The following is a 25,834-nucleotide window of genomic DNA, read 5'->3' on the forward strand; positions in this document are numbered from 1 at the left end:
GATTTTTCTGGCTTATCTTCCTTTTGAGTTTAAGAATTCTGTAAATACTACGTGTTTAGAATTGCAGATAAGGTTATTGGAATCCTCATATAATCTATTGAAAATAATTAAAAAAAGGTCAGTCATCCAGTCACTGGGGTGTTGCTCACTTTGTCTGTTGATCTGCATGCTGAAGAGCTCACAAATAAGAAAGCTGTGAAGTCAGGTCTGTGGAATCAAAACATCTTTCATTAGGAATCTGGGAAGGATTATTCTAAAATAGCCACATGAGTGGAGAATACATATGTAACTTTCCACAATAAAATTAAAAATTTAATAACAATTTACACTCTAAATCACAAATGTAACAAATTTTAAGGGTCTGTTCATTAACATAATAGCTGTTTTATGTTTCAAAAATGAAATAAAAATATAAAGATCAAGATTATAAATTATGATCCGTAATGTATTTAAGATGTATATATAGTGCTAAAGATAACGTGATGGATTTATAGAACTCTATCTGTAGACCATTAGGCTGTAGTATTGCTCTTTCCTAATTCCTATTACTACATTAGGCTGTAGTATTGCTCTTTCCTAATTCCTATTCCTACAATAGATTATTTAGTTCATGCGCACCATGTTCAGTCAATAAACATCCAGAGCATGTGGCAAGTTCATTTTCCAGAGGTTTTGGAAAAATCTAATTAGATGAGATAATGTAGTGTTACAGTAATGCAAAAGCTAAAGTATAAAATACATTCACTTGTAATCTGAGCACTACCCAGACTGCTTTCTGTTAAGTGTTTTCTGTTGGAAATTACTTTCATTAAAAGCAGCAGTGCTTTCTGGTGAAGGAAAGCCCTTTGAGTAATGCTGTTCTTATTACAATTTTACTTCATCTTTAAAAAATGTAATTTCATAACTTAAAATGTTCAAGAGTCTTTGTTTTCATGTAATATTACCAGTGTAGTGGTAGAAGAGAGATGTGCTTGTTCCGGATTTTTCTTGGTTTCTTTGAATAGGCTCTGCTGGTATTTCAGTACATTTGGAACTGGATAGGATATGATCGTTAGTTTCTTTAGGGTTAATCTTGCAGGACACTGAATAAAATTTGAGAAATTAATTTTAGGAAATAAAGTCAGTACCAAATGTGTACAGGGCCTGGACTTTTCACATGAAAGTACATCATTTATGCTTAGAAATATGTAGGGAGGCAAACTTGCTACCTGGAAGGGCAATATAGATTAACTAAATATGTCCAACGCATGTTATTTCGTAAATTTGTCTTTCTTTATAAATATTCTTAGACTCTGCAAACCTCTCTCTGTTATCAGACATGTTGTACAGAAGGATATGTCGTTGCATTAAAAAAAAAAAAAAAAAAGAAAATAAATGCATAATCTATTTACTCAGTAGATGTGAACACCATTACCAGTCCCTTTTTATACACTACTTTTACAACTAGCCTCATGTTTTTATTTCGTATGTCCATATAATATAAAATAAATAGCTTTATTTTATGTAATTCAAATTCTTTCTTATATATAATTTTGGCAACATTATATAATTTATAATTGAACTTATAGTCTTTAGTCTTATAGTCTTTAGAATGCAATGCAGTTAATAAAAATTGTTCTTCCTGGTACTTTTGAGGATCTTTCTTCCACTTGAAAAAATGCTTGCAGTTTTAACTTACAATACTCCATTTTGTGGCATTGCGTCTGCATGTACTGCAGCTGTGCAAGGTACGTGTATGTGGGGTGATCTCTCAATTCTCTCCTGCTCATCTTGAGTACAACAGGGTCACTTTATTTCTTGTCTGTTTCTCCTATAAAACTGCCTCTCATTTAACTTTGTGAGTTCAGCTGGCTAATATCAAGCAGGTAAACAGTTACACATGGTTAAATAAAGTTACAGGTGCCTTTTCCCTACATCTTAAGTTATTCTTGCAGTTTGTGAGAAATTAATTTGTCAGTAGATGGCAGGAATAAGAAATGCTTCATTCCTATTCATCTTTTGATCATGTTGTTGCCTTCAACATTATCTTCGTTTGCAGTTCTGTCAATGAGAACAGAGTTATGTTGGAACAGAGTTGCAAACCTGTACAATGCAGAACTCTCAAAAGTAAGAAAATTGATATTTACTCCCCAAGGCTCTACTTAAATGGCAACTGCGTGCTGGGGTTTTTCAGTTAGCGGAGTGAAAATTTGCTAGATTTCCAACAGCTTGATGGAAGTTCTGCATTTGTGGGAATGTCATATTTACCAAAGAAATATTTCAAGATTGGATTAGCAATAATCTGGTTTTGTGTGCACTAGTGTTTTCATAAAGATGTAATAAACTTAGTCCCTGAGGAAATTAGGAAGACACTTTTTATGTTTAAAGTGACTGCCCTTCATCCAAAACTGAGTTATTGTCCGCTTTGTAACTTCGGTGATTCTCTGGAAATCAGGTACATGCAAGCTTCTGAAAAATGAACAGTGTTTGCATGTTTTTTTCCAAGGGACAGGTGAAGAGAGTTAACGGCAGTGATGATGATACAAGAGCTCAAAGACCAACTTTCAACAGAAGAGATGGAGTGTGCTATCTATCACTGTAAGGTGCTTTCAGGAAAGGGGAAAAATGATTTTTGATCTTAGATGATGTAATCATGTGTGTTTTTTATTGTGTGTGTCTTTTAGTTGCTGAAGTATGAAAGGAGTGGGTAGAATATACTCTGAACATCTTTAGTAAACTGAAGTCCAAGAGGAAGATGAACTCTTTAGTGCAGAAAAGTGTTAATTTTGAATAGGACACTTCATATCTCAGTGCTGGCAGTACAGAGGCATTTCTGAATGCACGTAGAAGGGAAATGATAAAGGTCTGTAGCACCTACAAGGATCAACACCTTCCGTTATTGCAAGAAACATTTCATATAAATGCTTTGTTTTTAAGTACCTATATTTTCAAATTACAACTAAACCTCAGGAAGTCATATGTTTTAAGTATCAGTATCTTGCTCTATTTAAATTTTTATTTATTTCAATAGAAATGATCTGCCAGACTGAAGTAAATTGAGACTAAGTTGCTATTATAGCATGGTAATCTTTTTTTGTGTATGCAAATGAAAGCTTTATCACAGATACTGTCTGGAACTGAACATTATGATGTAGACTTTCAAAGCAGTATAGGAAAGGTAATGCTGCGTAGTGCTCCTCAATTGCAATAGGGTTTAACTTCCTTACAGGGCTTAACTTCCATATAGGGCTTAACTTCCCAATAGGGCTTAACTTCCATAGGATTCTTCAATTATTTCATCCCACCTTCCATCCATGAGAATAGTCAGATCCTTTCGTTCAGATGTGAATTTCTGTGGTTTTGAAGTTTCAAAGGGTTTTGAAAAGTAGGAGAAGCCCAAGAGTTGTTTGTATTCACTGTGCTATCTGGAAAACAAGTTGCATTTATTGCTGCCATGTATGAGTTGCTCCACCTCTGTTGCTCTACCTTCAGTCCTTTTATTGTGTCTTTTACTGCTCAGACTTGAAAATTTTGGTCTGTAGTCAAGCACCTGGATCCATGTTTACAGTCCTTAAAGACATAATCTAATATTACAAGTAAAAAGCCTGTTTTCCCCTCAGCTAATATCTGTAGAGAAACTTCTATATGAGTAAAGGTAAATAAGGATTAGCAACCAAACAGGGTTATAAACATATATATTTGGAAGGTGGTCATTGAACCACCAATGCTGATGCTTGCGTAAACAGTGAGCTTAGAACATTGTGTGCAACTATTGGAAAAAATAGGCAGCTAAATACCAGGAAAAGCTCTACGCTGAGAGTAAGGCTGAAGAGTGTTTATGAATAATTTAATATACAAATAAGCCAGATACATTGTAATTACTTTTTATTAAAAAAAAAATCCAACAAACCACCACCACCACCAAAAAAGCAAACAAAAATGAAAAATATCCTAAGTAATCTTATTCTAACTTGTAAAATATTGTTTATTCTAAATAGATCAAAACAAATTAATTGCTAACTATCCAGTAAATGATGGTAACTGAAAGAATTTCCAAGACTGATTTTGAGAGCTATTCTATTACAAAAGAAGGTTCATAGCAACAATATACTGAAATGCTGAAAAAATAAGAGATACAGATTTTAAGTTTTGGGATTCATTCCTAAAGGTAGGAAGGTGAACCAACATGTTAAGAGTAACTGAACTTTTTTCTGCTTTAGTTTCTTAGCAAAAAATGTCTTTAACTTGTCACTTCTCCTTTTGTGAAAGTCATTGATTAATAAAACAAACACATAAGTTGGTACTTACTCTGTATATAGGGATTGTTCTGCATGCATACAGCATCTGCAGATGTAGAGAACATCAGGGTGTAGCAGAAGAACTAAAGGGGTCCTTCGGGGTGGCCCACTTCTTCGAGTGAACACAAGGTACTCCTCATGACTGCAGCCACAGAAGTCCTACAAGCTTTTCTGTGGTAAGTTTGCCATGGTGAAAGAATTATTTGTCAGTTACTCTCATATTTATGTTTTTCATCACAGAATTAACATCTTGTGCATGTATTTTGGAATCATTTTACTTTTCTAATTCTTCAGTTAAATTTATTTTATCATCATTATCATTACAATGTCTCTGCCTTTTTTTTTTTTAAGTGGTTGAATAATGATACAAGCTACAAATTAATTCAGGGTTCTTTTTTTTTTTTTTCTTTTTCTGTATTACAGAAAAAGAAAATTATGATCTGGCAGGAAATGTCTTCGTAAGAGAAGGGTCAGAAAAAGAAACAGATGATCCAGCTTCAAAGACTAAATTGAAGAAGGTAATGATGCAGGTCTTTGACTCATATTTCTTCCCATTTGATATGATAACTAGCTGTCTTAGAATGCTGCATGGTAAATATTAATGAAACAAAGTATAGAATCAGTTTACCTAAATTGCTTTTTTTTTTTTTTTTAAAAAAAAAAAAAATAATTGAGAATTAAAGAACCATTATACCATTCTTTTTTAGATCACCCCTATGATGAAATGATCCAGTGTACTTCTGGTTTCCTTCTAGAAAAACATGGAAGATATGAAGATCAGACGCTTGCTCAAAAAGCATTACAGAGCACTCAGTTTTGCTTTAGAAATACTATTTCATGTTGTAAACTGTTTTAAACAAAATATTATCATCCAAAAGTGCATTAAGACGAAGAGCTTACAATAAATATATATAAACCTGCCATTATTTTTAAATGTTTTTATTACAAATGCAAAGAAATTAAGGTGTTGTTTTTCATAAAATGATCCTCTTCCAAAACCTTGCTTACGGAGGTATGGTATGGAGGTCTTGGACAATTAAAGAGACAAGTGCACATATGAAGCCTAATTTTTAAAGGTATTTTATTGTTGGCATGTTTGCTATTAAGTAAGAATATTACATCTTTTTTATTTTCGTTGCCTCTAAGTAATGTGAAGTTTATCTAAGATACCTTGTGGTAGCTTTTTCTATTCTGGTATGCTTAATGGGCTTGCATATTATTTCATTTGCAGTGACTTTGCATTAGAATGATGTCATTGATTAGTATTACACTTGGCTTACCCTGATGTAAATAAGGAAAGAGTCAAACCACTGGTTTGCTGAAGCCGACTGACCACTGAAGTTCAGCTTTGAAATTCAGTCTTCTGAATAATGGCACACGATATCTGAACAGAATGAATAATGTATGTGAAGAGAGCTTTCAGCATGCTGGGATGTGGACTATGGACCTGTTGCTGAAGAAATTTCTGTTAGGCAGGAATTGATGCCAAGAATTTTAGACATTTGCGGGATAAGTCTATCAACTGGCAGGATATGTAAAGAAGTGATTTTGGAAATGGAGGTTATGTGGAAAGACATAGGGGCCTCGGAAACCTGCTAGATTCTACTAGACAAGTCCATAGAGGGCTGTAAATAACTAGATAGTATTTGACCATTGAACAAGGAAACTGAAATAAATTGTTTCTGTAATATGTCAGCAGAGTTATGCTGTTGGCAACTTTCCACCAGGTAACTTTTTATACTGTCTAGGTTTCAGTTCTTACTCCACACAGTTTCTCTTTTCTTTGTACTGTTAGCTTACATCTCATAGTTTTTAACCCAAAACTATTTATAGCAATTTGCTTTGAATAATCTTTATATACAAGCTTTGTTATCTGATGTCACCAGAGCTCAGGTAATAGTTGTCTATTGCTGTATTTAAATTCAGGGAAATCTAACAGTTAATAGACTTGGTAAGGCTAGGTAAGTTACTAGATTTTTTTTGTTGTTATTTAGTGACAGTGTCATACAGTCTATATTCACTACGAGCTCCTACAAGCACAATAATAACAAGTAAAAATATGTAACATGATATTTATACCTAGTTTGAGGATTTCATATATTCAATCAGTAGTATGCACTTAAACCAGTGAAAGAAAGTAAGTTCAGGCTCTCTAGTGATTTACAGGAGGCATAGATCAAATTCCTCAAAGGCAGGATTGGGAAGGCATGTAAAGTAAACCACCATCTTTGAAAGGATAGTTGGGACTGACCTTGTCGAAGCCCATTAAAAGTTAAGGAATATATATGAAATTAATGAGAAATGCAACATCTTGATCAATGGTAAGACAATGAAGGGTTGTGTAAAATGAACATGAGAGAACTGACTAAATCAGATTACTGTTAGACTCCGTAATAAGTGTGGATTGTACAGTGTGAAAGTAGTATGGAAAAAAAGTCATTGTGAGTTATTACAGAGAATGTCAAGGATTAACAGAAGCTTACCTCCTAATGGAAGAGTATTGTATGAAAAACTGTCAACTGAAAGATGGATAAATCATAAATACATGCAAGCATGGGGTGATGCTCACAGCTTTGGAGCTTAGAAGCTTTCTGATAACATGATAATCCATGAGTTAATAAGGTCAATGATTATGTGCTAATAACAGGGCTTAAGATTACTTGGTGCAATAAAACTATTTTAACTTCTGGAATATAGTGGACTATATAGTGGAGACTTGGCAATGTGATATAGATAAGTGATTAAAAAAAGTCAATGTTAGATGAAATTTTACTCGTTATTTTTTAGTTTACAAGATACTTAGTATCTTTTGGCTGTTTCAAAGACCTTTACAGATGCATTATTAATATGTCAGTGAGATGTATTATATTTTGAAACTAATTTGTAAATAAAAGGCAGAAAAAGACCTCTTCCCCACCATTATCATAGAGCCTGTGTTTCAGCACACAGGCGGAGGTTTGCTTGGCATTCTGTTCTGAGCTTTAATCCTTAGAATATTATAAAAAGAATTCACGTGGTATGCACTTAGCTACACATTTTTATTATGCTATTTTTACCAACAAAATAGTATCTCAAATGTTAAATTATTTATTAGATGAGCATTAAAGAGTGAGGTGACTTAAATAGAGATCAGGATTTGTTCGTTTTTTTTTTTTTTTTTTTTTTTTTTTTTTTCCTGTGTGTGTGTGTGGTGGGGGTGTTGTTGTGGTTAGGTATTGTCAGCAGCAGATAGTATTTTCCAAAGATAATGGCTCTTTTAAAGTCGAACTTATGCAAATACATATCTCTGTGGTAACAGTGTAGATTCTTCTGCCAACTTGTACTCTTGTAAATTTGTCAGACTGAAGATAGTTTCACAGTTGCATAAAAAGTCTGTCATGCAATTAGAATGTGTAAATAAGTAAACAATTTTACTGGCTATTTTGCTTGTAAAAGGATGTACTGTATATCCTTTGTCATTTATTTTGCAGGTATCTTATGTACTTGGCTCAATTGTGGGTTGGGGGAGAAATGTGTTCTGAAGGGAAGTTCAAGGTAGAGGCTGTACTGCAGAGCATATATTTTCAGAATCACAGAATAGTCTAGGTTGGAAGAAACCTATTTAGTGTAAAACAAATGTGTTTGAGAAACAGTTTATTGGTTAAGATAATTTGAACAGATGATTCTTCCTCTATGTTATGAATTCTTTTCTATTCAGTAAATCTCTGCTTATTAAATGAGATTATTAATGATAATCGGACATGTCTTTATTTTTAGTCATAAAATGGGTTTACATTTGGTCATATCATTAGTGATGAGCTGCAAGGTCCTCAGGAAAATGGTAGCATTGTGCAGGCTGGCATAGCTGTTCATCCAGTGGGCAAACGGGAAGAAGCTGTGGGTTAAATAAATTGTTCTGGTTTCCTACGTTATTGTATTTCTGAATATATACATAGATATCAGATAATACGTAGTGCATAATATTTTCTCAGTATATTAAAACATTTTTATTTGTTGAAACCTATACCCATTTTCAGCCCTTCCTTAAATCTGGTCCCAAAGGTTATCAAAATGCATACTTACTCTGAGGTTAACTTTGTGCCTAAAAATAAGTTAAAAATGGAAAATTTTAAATAACTAGTTTGTAATTGCTACAGCTTCTGTTTTTTACACAGTGGGATTTTTTAAATATATAATTTAATTGCATGAGAAAAAGGAATAAAATAAAGAAACTTTATTTTGCTTTCATTAAAAACATGTAGAGGAGAAGTGCATTGTTTTAAGGAGACAATATCAAATATTTTTGTCCTGGTCATTATTTTAATGCAGGTAAGTTTCTGTAGCATATTTTATGCAGTGAGCAAACATTTTTTTTCTTCATTATGTTTGTTAGTTTTTTTTTTTTTTTTTCCTTCACATTAAAAAGGTAAGAATGAAAGAAAACTTGAACAGATGAATTCAAATTACCATGTAACAGTTTGTTTTCCAGGCAATGGAGAAAGAATTGGAGCAGGTGCTAGCTGGATTTTTTTTTTTTTTTTTTTTTTTTTTTTACTAAGGTGAGTTGGTGTATAAACTTCAGTTTAACAGACTCTTGACATACTTCATAAAATGACAAGTGTTCAGCTGAATGATAACTATTTGTACAGGTTGTTGACTGTGTGACTGGAATGGTTCTTTTCTGTAGGTATGGTAGTGTGTGCTAAAGTATTAAAATATTATGTTGTGCATTCAAATTGTATGTAGTGGAGAAAGCTAATCAAATAATGTTCACGTTTATATGTTATATTGTAAAAAAGACTTCAATGGATACAGAATTTACTGCTTAGACAGTCCTTTTTTTGTGTGTTTATTTGATCCAGCAATCCAATGCTTTTACCTGCACGTGTAATTGCTTGAGAATGTACAGATGAAATTTGCCTGAATATGTAAGGGAGATAATTTTGATAATTTCTGAAAGCTTTTACATTCCATTACTTGACAATGTTGTCTTTTATATTATTTTTAAAAATACATATCTGTTTTGTTCTAATGATTATATAATACAACAACAGTCTCCCATCTTCCCATCTTGGAGATGTTAAAATCCAAATAAAAGACAGTTACAGATGTACATAAAAATAAAAATACAGAACAGTAAGCATTTGACTCTAGAGTGCTTGATTATGCAAAGTTACCATAATGTATATATGTAGTTTTGAATATTTATGTTCACCTTATGATTAACTATTCCACTTGTAATATAAAGTAAATTCCAGCTATCAGGTACTTCTTGCTTGTAAACAGCACAGTTTCAAATAATGTTAGGACTGGCTTTGAAGGTACCTAGATGGAAACTCAGGAGTCACAAATTCATCTTAGTGTCCATGGTGTGTTTTTTGTTTGTTTTGTTTTTAAATAACTGACAAAAGTATTTGAAGAATAGAGTAAGTCCAGAAGTTTAGAAATGAGGGAGTATCTTTAGTGGGGAGGATATTTTGAGAGTAATACTGAATTCCGCTTTCATATCAAAAACTATAATGGTGAGATATCTTACCTGTGATCATGATTCAAGTTGCACAGTTCCATTTCTGAAGAAGGTTCAAAATATTACCACAAAACTGTTTGCATTAAAATGCTATACCAAAGAGCCAAGGACCTTACATATTTGAAGTCTTATTAAATCTGATGTGTGTTAGCTTTGCTGATTAAGGCCTGATGTTTAAATACTAAATAGCTTAAACCAGCAGTAATTTTAAATGTAAGTATGTAAAACACACCCATATTAAGAAAAGCACTTCCTGCTGAATTAGGGAACTGAAAATGAAAACCATAGCAATTCCACTGAGCCAATATGACTGGAAAACAGACAGTATGGGATACACTATAAAAGGAAGCCTAGAATAATGGTAACAAAGCAGTATATCCATTAATAATAATTACAGGTATTGGTATATGCAGTTATGAAACTATGCTTTTCAAAATGAAGGAAAGTCTCATGCTAGTCAATTTAAAGTACTACTGCAATGTGAGGTAGTTTTCTCCTTGGTTATTACAGGTTATTTGCAGTGATATTCCAAAAAGACTGTTTTATCAATACAAAGTTTACAAAAGTGATTGGTACCAGGAAAAAAAAAAGTGAACAGCGTATTTGAAGTTCAGCGTCTATAAAGAACAGCTAGCAAGAAGTCAATATAGTACTCATATAGTTTTCAGTAAACTTAGGAGAACTGTCCAGCAAGTGCATGAAATATGTAGTACTCTGACTTGGAGTAGTAGGTTTGGCTTTATTTTTGGCAGTATTATTTTGCTTCCCTTTAAGAAGTAATAGTTAATTTTTTATTTTTATTTTTATTTTTTTTTCACCTGTATTTGGGGCTGAAGAGGAGCACAGATGCAGAGCAGAAATTCAGAAATCATTAGGTGTGTGCATAGGGCAGAAGATGGAGAATGCATTAATATGAGTATTGACTTTATCTTCTTGCTTTTCTAGACCACAACAGTTGTAACTCTTACATTTCAGCTTGTTTAGGGAAATTAGCAGGATGTTACTGGAATGAGAAGCTCAATGGGAAAACTGTTTTAACAAGCACTATATGTTGGCACTGCTTGTAACATCCCGTCACACAATAGGGTACCCACTTTAAAATATTTTTTGTATTTATGAAGAGCAGAGCTGGCAAAGCAACATTTTTCAACCCTGTTCTGTGTTCTAGATCTTAGAATTGTATTTGGTAATCTTCGCTGCAATGTCACCCTTTAAGATTTGACTGCATCCTGCTGATGGTGGGGACTAGGGAAGTCTACTCTCAGTATCCCTAAGGTGAAATTCTATGATTACAGGAAAAAAAATAAAAAAATAAAAATTGGTTTATATAACTGTTTTTGTTATAAATCTGTTTCACTTGTTTCTTTAGTGTAAATTAGGTGAATTCTATGTTATTGATAAATGTCTATTAATGTGTGTTTTTTTTAATTATTTTTAAATGGCATAGATTTTCATGCAGTTTTAGACTTTGTACACACTGTGAAGAGTAGCAATAATCTTTTAGCCAGAATGTGTTCAGTGATAGAAGTGTTGACTGGAAGTTTTATTTTTTGGTTGTCATCCACTTCCTCTGACAACAAATATATAGGCTTCCTTTACTCACGTACATTCATGGGTTTTGTTCTGGATTTTTAAACAAAATTAAGATAAGGAAAAGAGAGAACAACTTTATCAACAGGCTTCTCAGAATATATTTGTGAGGCAATTACATTTCTTATTTTGGGAAATAATTTTAGTAAGAGGAGAAAAGAGCATTAATTTTGGGCACAAAAAAACATGGTCCTCTAGATATTTTTTTCCTTCTACAAAGAAAAGAAATGCTCAAGAAATATGGTGAAAGTACAGTTTCAGTAGCTCCTTTCAGGAAACATTTGACATGCTTTCAATTAGAAACTATATTGTCTCACATGCATTTCAAGCTCCATACACAAATCACCTTTTTGCTTGAAACTTTTTCTATGTGGTCTCTTGCCAGAGGACACTCTTCAAGTATAACAACATATGTGGTTGCTTAAGGTGCTTTTGACATACAAGTCAAAAGCTGAGTTTCTTAATGCTCAGATTATTTTCCCTTAGAGTCTGTCCTAAGGCACGTTGGTAAAACATATCGTAAGTTCTTGTTTTATGCATGACTTCCAGAATATATTGAAGTAAGATCTTTTTTGTCTTTTTTTTTTTTTTTTTTTTTTTTTTTTTTTTTAATAGATAGTGATTCATTATGGTGGTTTTATCCTGGTGTAAAAACTTTGTTCCTCCCTCCCCTATGTCTTCACACAGCCAAGTTTTCTAATGTAGGCAAGGAGTGGTTCCAGAACAGTTGTCCAAGAGTAATACTGAGGCCAGTGAGGTTATTGCTAGACTCGTCCGTGGTGCTGGATTCTTGTGTTTTTCAAAGCTTGTTGGTACCTAATTCATGAAACTTAACGCTAAATTCCTCAGTATTCATCTCAACTCATATTTGTCTCTTTATCAGAAAATGCTCAATGGAGAGAAAATTAGGCCTGCGTCTTGAGTCTGCAACTTTCTCTAGTACAGAACTCATATAACTATCAATTCTTTGTTTCCCATATTTTTTCATTTCATAGCTTGTCTTCACATTTTCATTTCTTCAAACTATAAACATAGTTTGAGAAATTGGGTCAGATCCCAACTGGATCTCACAGAGCTCATGTACCTATAGTAGCGGCTTTTTAAAAGAAGACCAATGGCAATGTGCCCTTTGGAATCCTTCCTGAGCTTGTTTTATTTTACTGTACAGTGCAGCCAGATGTGGATTTTTTTTTTTTTTATTGTTGTCAGTTTCCAGTTTCCAGACAGATAGCTTGATCAGGATTTCTTAAATATGCTTTCATCTAAATTACTCTGATGCCATTTTGGCTAGGTGTAGATGGGAAGGGGTAAAAAAACAGGAAGGTGAAGATGAGCTTATGCATTACAAATAATTTAATTCCTATATGTTACATTTTTGTAGTATTTTCATTAAGTATAATTTGATTGGTCTTTCTAATGGTATTTTTTTTGCAAAAGACAGTACTGTTTAGATACTTTTACTGAATGGTGTGCTTTTACTGAAATGAAATAATTGATTTGAATTATTAATATATTCCTGATTTAAATTTTCAAGTCCAGACAAGCTAGCCATGTAGAAATAATACCAAGGCTTCCTTTGCCAGGCGCTTGGAAACAGTCTGCTTTGTTGAGGTACTTGAGAGACCTAACAGCTCTTATACCATCACCCGCTGTAAGTTACTGATTTGTACATTCTAATTAGGAATATAAGAAGCTAGATTTACTAATACTACAGGTAGATTTACTACTACAGGTTTTCCACACCTGTACTTATTTTGCCTTAGGAACAGTTGCTGCCATCTTTAATCATCTGCTTCTCCCAAAGGTTATTTAATTATGATGTCTTTGTATATCTTTATTTTTTGTTATGTCTTAAATTTTGACTTTTTTTTTCTTTTCAAAAAATCTTTTCATTTTCATCCTATTCTTTAATTAGTAAAAGATTACCACTTGAAATGCAAGCACTCACTGAGAGTTTCATGAGTTGGATGCCATCCCTAAACTGCCTGTTTCTCTGCACCAGTCCTTTTCATTCTACCACTTTTTGTAATGCTATTTGAGGAAGTTTTGTGAAAACAGAAGGTAAAAGCTTGAACTCCATTAACAGTGTTTATGTAATCTTTGAACTGAAAGAGTTCAGTAAATCTCATCTAATCAGAACAAGACAGTAATTGATGATCTTAGGAACTTTAATAAAATACATCAGAAACAGAATAAAAGGGGGATCAGTTTTTAGCACTCTGGCTTTCCTCCAACCAAGTGATGAAGAGTCTTAATAAAGCTGGGATGAAAGGACAGTTTTGTTTTGACTTAAATTAGTATTAGGTTCATATAGCTGACGCTGTGTAGTGCAGGTGTTGAATACCAGTCAGTAATAAGAAAATATTGCAAGGTCATCTTATCAATTTCTGAACAAAGGAACAGGATTTTCTTTCACCATTTTTAAGGAACTATATAAAATGCCTCCTTTTGGTATTTTCTGATGCTTAAATTAGTATTAAAATGGTGTCCTGAAGTTACTCATGAGGCCAAAAAAAATAAATAAAAAAAATAATAATGCTACTCTAATGTCCCAGAAACATGGAAGGGGAAAGCAACAGCCAGTTTTCATTTAAGGCTCATTTCGGTCTAAAAGAATACTAGAGAATTTTGAAGAAAAATATCTGATTACCTGTCAGTTTTGTGGGGGGTGTGATAACCACACAGATAAGCACCATTATGAAATTCCAGGGCTAGCGTGGGTATCTGATTATGCAGAATTATAATTAATTTGTATGTAAGAAGTAGTTATTCAGATGTAATAGCAATTGCAGTGAAACAGATGTCAGGGGATGTAACGAAAGTGTAATTTCCTAAATGAGCACATCTCTTAGAAATTAGTGTTATAGACCTTGATTGTTACAGAGGTGATGGCACAAGTACTTTAACATGGATGTGTCAAGAGTTCCATTTGTTGGAATGCAGGTTAAATAAACTATCCATGACTCTGTGCTTTTTTGTTTATTGAAAAACAAAACAAAAAACCAGCCAACCCTTCCCTACCTCTCCCCTCCCTGAAGTTTCTTTAGGCTCCCTGGACTTTTTGTTGAAATAAATTAAAAAGACAAAGCAGCACCATTCAAAAATGATGTAATGGATAAAAATCTGTTTTCCTTAGGCTATTAATGACTTCATGAAATGTTCAGAATATCTCTTGCTTAGCTGTTCAGGCAAATCTGAAACCCTTCAGATGACCTCAGACAGTAAAATAATCAGTATAAGTTGTCATACTCATAAAGTGGTAATATCCTTGAAGCAGTACCCCAAAAGGATATCCCTGAATCAGTACCCCAAAAGAAAAACCATGTGCATAGACCAACATAAATTCAAGAACTGAGCCCTTTGGGAGTCTCCAAACATTTGAATCTGATTGGAAGAAAACCCACACAAAATAATAAAGTGGGAGTAATATTCTGATCTTCTCCAGAATCTTAGTCTGCTTCATTTTACATCAGGGATAGGGAAGAAAAGCTTTAAAATCAGCCAGCATCAGATTGATTCATAAAGCAAACAGGGAAAGTATTATGAGGCAAGTCTTCATGCTATGATAGACATCTAGGAATACTCACCGTTGGCAGTCTATTCATCTTTGGCTAAGGGGGTGGAAACTCTGGTTTGTCTCCCTGGGTAATGTATGGAATCCTGTTTATATTCCAGCTCAGTTTATGTGGCCTTGGGGAACAAAGTCTGGTCTTAAAATTAGCTGTAATTTTTGCTGATCAGATAATGGTATGACTGGCCAGCTATTTTTCCATGACTTTTGTAGGAGGATGTTATGACAAATCTACGACATACTCTTATTTTTCTAAAACATTTGTGTGGTGAGTGTACTTGTTTCATCTGAGACAACCAGCTGGTGGTGATTGAAAGACTCCCTCTGGATAGGTGATTTGCAAAGATTTCTTTCTTTTTATAATGCGGAGAATCAGAAAAATAGAAATACGAAAAGCAACGAGAAAGTAACATTCAGATGTTTTCAGAAATGCCCAGTGCAAAATCAGAAATTCACTGTTCTCATATGTTAGAGACGGTTTAAATATACTTATATATTTAATATTTAATGCAATATATTTAATATTTAATGTAATAACAGCTAAAGCATAAAATTAAAGCTTAATTTTAGGTATGCATTCAAAGAATGGCACCTAATTTGACTCTTGCAGATCATGCTGTGTTTTAGCATGATTTTAGCCAATAGGCTATTTCAGGTCAGAATCTAATTTAGCAGTTTATATTTATCTAACCATTATGTTTTTGTACATCTCTTCTATGGAAAGCACATAGAATGAGCAAAATAGAATAGGCGAGACAGTATCCAAGCATCCAACTCATTATTTCTCTTCTTCGTAATGACTTACATTGCTGGGATTCTTAGGAGGTTTGGTTATTGGCTAAGGTGTCATTGTTAGGTACTGTACAAACAGTGTACAAACTGAATATTTGCACTATGTAATGGTAAAGATAATAAGTATCATGGTGTTATGTTTTTTGATGACTCTCTTTCCTGAATTTCAAGATGATCTGGGAGAAGCATGATTTGGAAGACACAATAGCTCAGGTTCTGGAGTCAGTTAACCTGTCTTGCAGTGAACACATCCAGCTTCTCAGCCTACCAGGCAAAAATGTTATGTTATAAAGTTAGCTCAAGTGTGAATGTAGAGCACTGATGTGCAGGAAAAACAGGGTGAGAAAAATATCTGCCTTGGTAGTCCTGCCCTTTAGAGGGGACCTGTGTATGGCTAAAACTGTCCTGTTTTGGTTTCTTAAAAATTGCTTGGACTGTTTGTAGGAGGGGTATAAGTGTCATCGAATTCTGAAGTGATGTTTAGTTACAGCTCTACATTGTTCTATGTAAATGTGCATTTTTTTGTGATACCTCAGACCAAGATACAACTGTGTTTTTAAGAGCCTAAGTGATGCCATCTTTGTTCTCTCTTTTTTACAAATACCAGTAGGCACTAATTCTGTTAATTGTATGTCTTTTCTAATGATGAAAATCTTTTTCTGCTGTGTGCAGTAAAACGAGTAAAAAATAGGAAAATGTGAAAACTGAAATGTAATTGCTAATGTAGATAGTGTTGCATCAGCCCACTATGTAATTACTATCCTTAAAATGTAAAATTTAAATATGTTTTTAAATTGCTTATTTCAGATATCAGTGGAAAAACTAAGATGAAATAACATTAGAAGATTTTAAATGACTCTTAACAGTAATTGAATTAGTAGCACAACTGAATGGATTAAATTTTGATATCTGAGCAGAAACAGCAGCGTTGTATTTGGACTAAGAAATTACTTGCTGGCTTTGTCACAGTTGACATTAATTATTGATAGAGGTTTCAGTAATATTGCATGTGCCAGCAGACTTGAGTGTAATATAAGAAAGGGACTGCAGATATGTTAGAGGGATTATAGAGAGGGAAGCACCTGTAGCATTTGGAGTTGCATGCTCTAATAATCAGACTTCTGTTTTTCTGCAATACATTCATGAGTGATTAAAACAATGGAAAGATGAGTCGTCAGGCTTATTTCTATCGTGTCCCTCCACAGGAGTTGCATAGAAGAACCCAACTTCAGCCTGAGCCAGCAAAGATGAAGGCTCTTCAAACAGTTATTGAAATGAAGGTATGGTCTTTGCATGTTTTCCTATACATTAATTTCTTTAGCTTGAACTCTGGCTGGGATGGAGGTAATTTTCTTCATAGCAGCCTGTAAGGTGCTGGTTTGGATTTGTGACCAAAACAGCATTGATAGCTCAGCTATTTTAGCTGTTGCTGAGCAATGCTTACACAGCATCAAGGCTTTCTCTGTTTCTCACTCCACCCTCCCAGTGAGCAGGCTGTGGGTGGACAAGAGGCAAGGTGGGAATACAGCTGGCCTCAGTTGAGCAGAGGGATATTACATACCATATAATGGCATGCTATTCAGTGAAACTGAAATGGGGGGAGCATTCAGAGTTATGGCATTTGTCTTCCCACATAGTTGCGTGACGAAGCCCTGTTTTCCTGGAAATGGCTAAACATCTGCCTGTTGATGGGAAGTAACAAATGAAGTCTGTATGTTGTTTTGCTTGCACACGTAGTTTTTCTTTATCTATTAAACTGGCCTTATCTCAAAGAACTAGTTTTCTCACTTTTGCCCTTCTGATTCTCTTCCCCACCCCACTGAGGGAGAGTGAGCAAGCCTCTGTGTACTGCTCAGCTGCCAGCCAGGGTTAACCCACAACTACTCAGTTTATAACTTTTACTATTAAATGTTTGCTTTTACATTTCAATTTACCTTGCTGTGAAGCTAAGAATAAGTGTTTCTTTCTCCAGCGTTTAAACCAAAATTATTCTGCATCCATTACTGTCCAGAGCTAGGGATGAAATGAGATGAAATCTGAAAGCCTGTAATTTCATATATATAAAATGTACTCAGTGAAGTTATAAAGCTGCCTTTGTCTCAGAAGGCAGAAATGCATCTCTTTTAAAGACACTTAATAAATATTTCCCTTTCTCTTCACTTGTTTCTATAAAAAGCCGAGTTCATTACAAATTAATCAAACCTCTTTTAAATGAACAAACTTGCACACTAGATTTCATATCTTAGACATATACACATCAGTTGTGTATTTCAGACAAATTTGGAGTAGTGCTATTCAGAAAACATTTGTGTAGCAATTTCTGCTATTGTTTTTCCTTATTTCGAAGTCTGGCCCATTTATTCTGTAAGATAAAGGACTGGCTCTCAAGTGTTTTAATAAAGAAATGATGCAGAAATTATACAGAAAAGCATAAGAGCTTTTTTGTAAGTAAAAATATTTAATGTGTGGGTGGTTTTGGAATATGAAATTGATATAACAAGAAGCATCATCATGAAAATGTGTAGAATTATAGTAAGAAATCTGTGTAAACGAAGGCAGATCTAAGCCATAAGAGAGTACTCACAGAACACTATAAGGTGAAATCACAATTGGCAGCTGTTCTTATCTATACTGATAATTTACTGATTGTTCATCACTGAGCTGAATATTACTCATGTTCCTGCATTAAAGAAGTACTAGCTCTCTTTCTGAAACCTGTTTGTGGTTTGCCAAGACTGACCATGGTAACTACTGTCAAACCAGAGTAGAAGCATTGGTTGGTGGGGAAGTGCTTTTATCAGCTATCAACTGGACTTTGTGTAGCCTATTTTCTATTTGTCAGTAAAATTCACTTGAAAGCTTTTATTTTACTTTTGTAAGCAGACAACCTTGTCTTCACTCTACAAATGTGTGAGTTCTCTAGAGCTTAGTGAAACACTATGTTGTTTAAAATGAGTGTTAAGAATCTCCACCATCCTTATTTTGTTTTCTTGGTAAGACTTGATTAAAAAACAAGCACAGCATTGCTGAGTAATGAGAACTAAACATTACTTTTTTAAAGACTCAGATACCACAAACCATCTCCCCCTACGCCCCGGGAAAAATAAACCCCCAAACCTGAAACCAACCAAACAAAAAGTTTCAGGAAGGCCAACAATACTTCTGTTGGTGGTTATTTGGTCACTGTTTTATATCCAATTCAAGGAAAATATTCTTTGTATCAGCAGTGATATGACAAAATGTGATGAAACACCTATCTTAGTCCTAAATACAGTTTATTCTTTTTGATATATAATATTACTAAAATGTGCCTTTTCTTCCTGTAACAATCAAAGAAAAAGAAAAGCTTATTTAAAAAGTGAAAACTGATATTTTCACATAATGCTATGAATCTGGAATCTGTCTTTAAGAAAAATACTATACTCAGAATAATCTGTGATTTGGCAATGCTGCCTGAAATACATTAATGGTGGTCTTTCATTTCAGTCTTAAAAGGAAGTGCAAATTAAAGGCCTCATTTTGCAAGTGACTTCTGTTATGAGCAAATGAGTTCAATATGTCTGAAGGTTGCAGTTAACACAGTGACAACAGCAGCAGTAAATTCCTAAATGCAGTATCTGCCTATATCTGGCAAAGTAGGACACTAGCTGAGAAACCTTTTTTTAAATTACTATTATTTTTATTTTTTCTCCTTCCTATTAATATTCAGTATAACAAATTTAAAATTTTTGTGATACTGAAATAGTGTGCTTAGAATAGTTTATGGTCTTCCATGTGGGTTATCAACAAAATGTAACAAGCAAACAAAAAGGTTATGTTTACAAAATAATTCCCAGTTCCTCTTTGTGTACCAGAATTCTTTGAAAAGAACAAGGGAGTGTGGGATGGGGTGGGGACACATACAGAAAATATAAAAATGTAACTGTATAGTTAGAGCTACTTTTACAGTGTCTGTTCAGGAAGACAGTCTTTGTTTGTGTCCCAGGAGAGCTGGGAATAGTGTCACCTTCTGTTTTTAAAAAATCTGATCTTTGTAATAACGAGGGCTTTCATTTGCCACGGGTGAGGCTGTAGTCATGTTGCTGGAACATTCCGAGGCAAAGCTGCCCCTCAGCTCCAAGGCGCACAGGTCTGTCTTTTGCTCTGACCACTGCTTTGAAGTTGTCCTTTTAAAAGTAGGCCTAATATTGAAAAGAAGTTGTTGAAATCTAGATGATTAAACAGCAGTTTCCAGTAGAAATCCCAGCTTTGGAAAGTTTGCAAGTAAATTTAAATTGCCTTAATCCGGACAGCATTTGTTTTGAAAAAAATGTGAAACATTTGTTTTAAATGATCATGCATTGAAGCAATAATTTTCCTGCAATGTTTAGGATAGAAGGAGGGGGAGGATTGCCCTCTAATATGGCAAGCTGAGGCCATACCCCTACCCCCCCTCACCGAGGCTCCAAGCAGGTAGATGTTTCTCTTTATCACACCCAGTGCATTTCACTTCCACTTCACACTAGCTTTTGTCACAGTCCCATCCCTAGCTCCCAGGCTCTGCCAGGAGGCAGTTTTCCCTACTCCCAAACTACTTCTGTTCTTTCCCATGGTCTTCTTCTGGCCGTTGCCGCTGCTGAATGCTTCCTTTCCCTTTACCCATCTGTCCTACCTCTTGTCCAAGGAAGCCTGTTTCTCTTACCTTCCATCTTTCTTGGGTAGGAGGGCTCTGAAGAGCCATCAGAGACTTGGCTAAAAATAAAAGCTTTTAACCCTTCAAGTATGCTGGAAAGGAAGGTCCCACAGCCATTCTGTTAGAATGATTTGTGTCAGCTACACACATGAAATATGAAAATGAAGCCTGGGTGCTTTAATTGATGCTTAGCATGTCTTGAATAGGAATGAGTTCAAAAAGACGTTCTCAATGGTTTTCCTTTCATTGCAGTGTTATAAAGACATATAGAGTCAGTGGATTCTTCTTGTACTTTCCACAATGAGTAATTCCAATGATCTGCAACTAAGGCAGAGAACAAGGTAAAAGAATAGGCAAATTAAAGGTAGGGGCAGAATGTTTCCTGACTCTAGTGCTGTGAGTCTAATGGGATGGAAAACACCGTCCCTTCCTCTTTTGCAGTATCGCACTAGCTGACGGTTGTATTTCCCTTTGTAGGAAAATTTCAGAATAATTTTAATATAAATAACTCATATTTGTAGAGGTTGTTTTGGGGTTAGCCAGTTCCTTTATTTGTCATGTTCACAGCATAAACTTCCCTTAAAGGAGAAATTATTCAACATTTGCCTAAAGCTCTGTTCTCTCATGGAGAGTCTGTAGCAGGCACTCTGTCCTGAATCTTCCATGTTTACAGAATGACACTGGAATTACGTTACAGGCAATTTTACTGATAATTAGGCATGTAAGCAAGACCTGGTTTAGTTGTTTATGAAGCTCAGAGAGTAATATTTGTTGATTGAAGTGTTTAACAGAATTTTAAAGCAAGGTGAGTCCCTGTTAGATACTTGGTGATAATTGTATTTTATACAAATGTTCTATAAAATGACAAGGTGAAATGCCACCCTACCTCTATCTCTAAGACCTTAATTTTATTTAATGTCTATGGATTAAAAAAAAAAGATGTTGATAAACTGGGAAGTGTTCAGACAAATGTCATCAGAATGTTTTAAAAAGTTTATCAAACATGCATTATAATGGATGACTTTAGGAGTTTAGTTTTTTTTGTGTAGAGCGAACAAAGTTAGAGCTCCATAGACAGAGCAAAGAGATTATAGTCTGTACAAAACCTACATGAGATATCCTCATAAAAAAGAGGCCTCTCCAGTCCTGAAAATAAATAAATCACAAAAAAATACAGCATGTGGAAGCTAGAGGTAGCAAATGCAGACTAATATAAGGTGTAAATAAATATCTAACAGCATTCATGTGATTTTATGATTTGTGTTGAATGGAAAGCCATAATAGCTTTATTTATTTATTTATTTATTTATTTTTCACCTGATCACAGAATAAAGCCAATGTATTGAAATGCATTCCTTTAATTGACATTGCACCCGTGCATATTTCCTTGAGTTTTGTTTGCAGGCAGATGCCAGGACACCGATATCTTTGCTTATGACTTACATCCAAATTGTTTACCACTAGGTCAAAAAATGCTCATCTTGTTCACAGTTCCAGACTTAAACCAGTGATATTGAGAGAGAAAATCAGAATGAGTTGCCTACTGATAACATAAAGCTCATCCTAACTGTACAGCATTGACTATCCTTAAATGTATATAGTTTAGCAACAAGAATTAAAAAATCTTAAGCTGGTAAGCTGTAAATGAAAATATGTGTGGTTTACCTTACTTGCAGAAAGAGCCATCTTTATGTATTGATCCAGCTTTGATATTTCAGGTATGGGTTTGGTTCTGCAAAAGTGTGTATGTGTTTGCAGTGCAATATACTCCTATTTTTAAGATTGCATGAGCCTTCACTTTCCCTTGTCTTCAGAAATAAAGCTCAATATTCACTGCATTAAATTGGAAAAAATTATGGTAAGACTAGTTGTGTATAGTATTTGTGTATTTGTACACTGACATGCAAGTTTTATTAAATGTGAAATTTCAAATATTTGTTGCTGATTGCTCGTAGAATGCTCTACAAGCAAAATTTTTCAAAATTTTCATTATTAAATGTACCTGGTATTTGAGATTATGTAAGAGTAGCAATTCATTACTCATCATCTCAGAGAATGAAAGACTGATAGAGTATATATTTTTTGCCTTATTATTTTTTTTTCCGAAGCATTCAGGAAATATACCAAAGCACTTTTTTGGGTAAGGGCTGGAAATACTGGATTCTTGAAACTTTACTGTGGAAATTCATTTGTAGGGTTGCTCTCCTTTGCATTGTGAAATGTTATTTTCTTCATTAGCATCAGGACAATTACTCGTTGAGTTTCATGTTCCAAAGAGGTGAATTTGTGGTAGGTCAAGGAGAGATATAGCCCTGCTCTCTCTCACAGAATGTCTGCAACATTGTTCTAATAACACAGATGAGGTAGAAGTATTGGTTACTGCTGGAAGGAGGGGATAGATAGGGCGAGTACCCTGATCTATATAATAAATCCTGCTATATAATCTTGTGTCTTTTACCAGAGATGTAGAGGGCCTGACAGGAAAAATCTGCAGAAATGCTGCATTGTTTTAGAACACATAAGATGTTTATTAGTACCACTTAATGCTAAGCTTCTTCCTTCATAGTGCTGCAAAGGAACCTTCTTTGTGATTCAACACAGACCCACTTAGTGAATGCTGTTAATGAAGATAAGTCTTAGTGGTTTGAAGAAAACAAAGCATCTGTTCCTATTTCAGTTTCTGAAAGATTGCCAGACCCCATGCCACTATAGCTGGTTGAAAAGCTTCCAACTGAAGTTTTCTGTGGGAAAATGCTGATTCAGCAGAATCAGAAGAGTTTATGGGAATGTGCCTACTCCGTCAAAACTTTCAGTGAAAGCAAAGCTAGGAGACTTTCTACCTATCTTGTAAGCCAACCCAGCTCCCTCCTTGGCAGTACCCGATGGGAGCTCCAAGCTGTCTGTATTAAGTTTGAGCTACCAGCTTCCTTGCTTTCTAGCAGTTGTCCAGACAGGAAACTTTCAGGTTTGCTCAGCAAGCCAGCTGCCTGTCTGGTGTATTTGCAAAATTACCAGTCCTGTATTGTTCATACGTAGGAAGTGGTACCTTTGACACCTTGAACAGTCAGTGAAGGTGAAGTCTGGCTTCTCTCCTGACTTATCACTGACGTTTTTGACTCTGAAACAGATTTTAGTTTTATTTATTTATTTATTTTTTCTCCCAATTTCTGGCTTATGTTCCAATAAGAAGTTAATACAGAACTGACAGTGCCATTTTTTTTTTCCTGAAGATAGGAAAACTAGTGTGCACAGCTCTAATCACAGTACACAGAGATCTGATTGAAAATAAACTTGTCCTTTGAGAACTCAAACTTGTGATAAATTTTGGAAGCATTTTATTTACTTAGTTTTATATTTTTCATAACGCTTAAATGTTATTCTATGATGCATAAACCTTCCAAAGAGTGAAACAGGCTAATGTGCTATGAATTATTTCTGCTGTATTATATTTGCAAATGTGTAAAATGTAAATATGGTATATAAGAAAAAAAAATAAAAAAAATCAAACAATAGAAAATAGACTCTTAAAGACTTTTCTGGAGAGATTTGATGAAGACTACTCCCAGATGAGATGTCATAACAGGTCATGTAAGTATTTATTTAATTAAGGGCAAAGTCATTCTAAAGGGCAATGAAGCTTTGATTTTGCTTTTATCTTCAGTAGCAGAAATAGAAAACTTCTAAAACGATGTCCGATGGCAGAACCTGATTTGATTGTAGTGTCTGTGAGAGCTTCAATAATTTCTGTATTTATTGTTCTGCCTCAGTCTGATGGGTTTTATTTTTTACTTTTTCAGTAATTTTCTTTACATGCAGTTTATCCAAATGATAAGGTTTACTAAGAGTTCTTCCATTTTATTTTCATTCCAGCCTAAACTTTTATTTTTCTTCTTTTTTATAATTTTTATAAAATGTTCTGTGAATGGAACAGTTATCCTGTGAAAAAAGAAAATCTGTTTTCTCTCATGTGAAAGTTGTTTACTTTCAACAGAGAGATTACTTTTTTTTTTTTGTGTGTGTGATTACTCATATGGTCTTTGCTCTATGGTACGAGTAACACTGATTGCTTGGACAAATATTAATAAACATTTTAGGAAATGTTTGTGTTCTAATGCTATTCAAAATGTTATGTTACTAATGCTAAATTAACCTACTAATGAAAGTTGCATTTTACCTGCATGTTAAAACAAGAACTTGAAAATTTGTCATTCAGACAAACAAAAAACATCATTATTACATTAGATACATGCATATAACTTTAAAAATGGTTGGAAATCTTCCAGAATTTTGTCTATGTTTTATTTATTTATTTTTATTTATTGCCTGCATCCCTGGTCAGCTCCTTGGTGTTTTTAAATAATTTTTGGTAAGAATACTTTCTCTTTGAACATGTCATTTGAGAAATAAAAATATGAACTGCTGATTAAGATCATCATCAACATTTTCAGTATCAGTTATTTTCCAGAAAACACGATAAGGAGCAGTAGGCTTTATATTCCAACAATTTTTGTGCTTCCTTTGTGTTCTGACACATTTTTCTTTTTTTTTTTTTTTTGACTGTAGGTCCTTTTCCAAAAAGGGATGCAGTTGATTTGGAATCATGTAAAAACAGATGAAGGGGTTTGATCTTCCCCTTCAAATGCATTATTTTATCTCTATAAACCTGAAGTATTTTTGCTGTCATGGAAGATAGCTCTCCTCAACTTCTATTTGAAATTCCTTTGTCTCAAAAAGTTTTACATCCTTTCAGATCACTGAGCTCTTGTTTGGATTAAAAGCACACTTAAACTCTTCAGACAGGATGCATGGTGTATATGCATAGTTTTACAACTCAGAAGCATATCAGCTAGTGAAAAGTAGTATATCAAAGTGTGATGCAAGTGACTGAATTCAGCTGCAAGCTAGATTTTCCTGTTTCTTCAATGTTAGCAGTATGCAAAATTTGACAAGTATTATCCCCGATGCCCATCATCATATGACTGATTTTTTTAAAAGTGTTATTTTGTGCTCTGGACTTCTGAATTATCTGGGAGGGAGCTCGCTAAGCATATTTATCAGGATTCTGATGTGGGAAAAAATTTCTTGACCACTTTATATGGTTGTAAGCAAGTGCTTACCCTGTTGCTTATTTTAGAGCCATTCTCTGAGTATGATTGGACTGTTACACCCATACCTCTATCAGTACAAACTTGTTTACTGTGGCTCTGATTGTGTGATGGAACAAAACTGTTTAATGAATGTTTGGTCTTTCACTGAAGAAACACTTCATTTTCATCCATTTTAAATGGATGCTAATTTTCATCCATTTTAAATGAGGTTTGTGTTTTCCTGCTTGCTATAGCCACAATATAGTGATTTTCTGATATTTTCTGTGGTGTAGTATTTACTCTTTTTTTTTTTTTTTTTTTTTTTTTTTTTTTAAATAT

The 25,834-nt window shown here is 34.2% G+C and overlaps 1 protein-coding gene across 23 annotated transcripts in view; it reads left to right on the plus strand.

Moving 5' to 3' along the window:
• ERC2 (ELKS/RAB6-interacting/CAST family member 2) overlaps positions 1-25,834 on the plus strand; it is a 537,199-nt gene that overhangs the window by 100,610 nt on the left and 410,755 nt on the right. For all 23 annotated transcript variants that reach the window (XM_035338170.1, XM_035338171.1, XM_035338160.1 and 20 more), the window contains one exon: positions 16,942-17,016. In XM_035338170.1, the coding sequence (XP_035194061.1) occupies positions 16,942-17,016 (75 nt within the window). The remainder of the gene's footprint in view (positions 1-16,941; positions 17,017-25,834) is intronic.

Source organism: Oxyura jamaicensis, chromosome 12 (assembly GCF_011077185.1).
Source record: "Oxyura jamaicensis isolate SHBP4307 breed ruddy duck chromosome 12, BPBGC_Ojam_1.0, whole genome shotgun sequence".
Classification (NCBI taxonomy): domain Eukaryota; kingdom Metazoa; phylum Chordata; class Aves; order Anseriformes; family Anatidae; genus Oxyura; species Oxyura jamaicensis.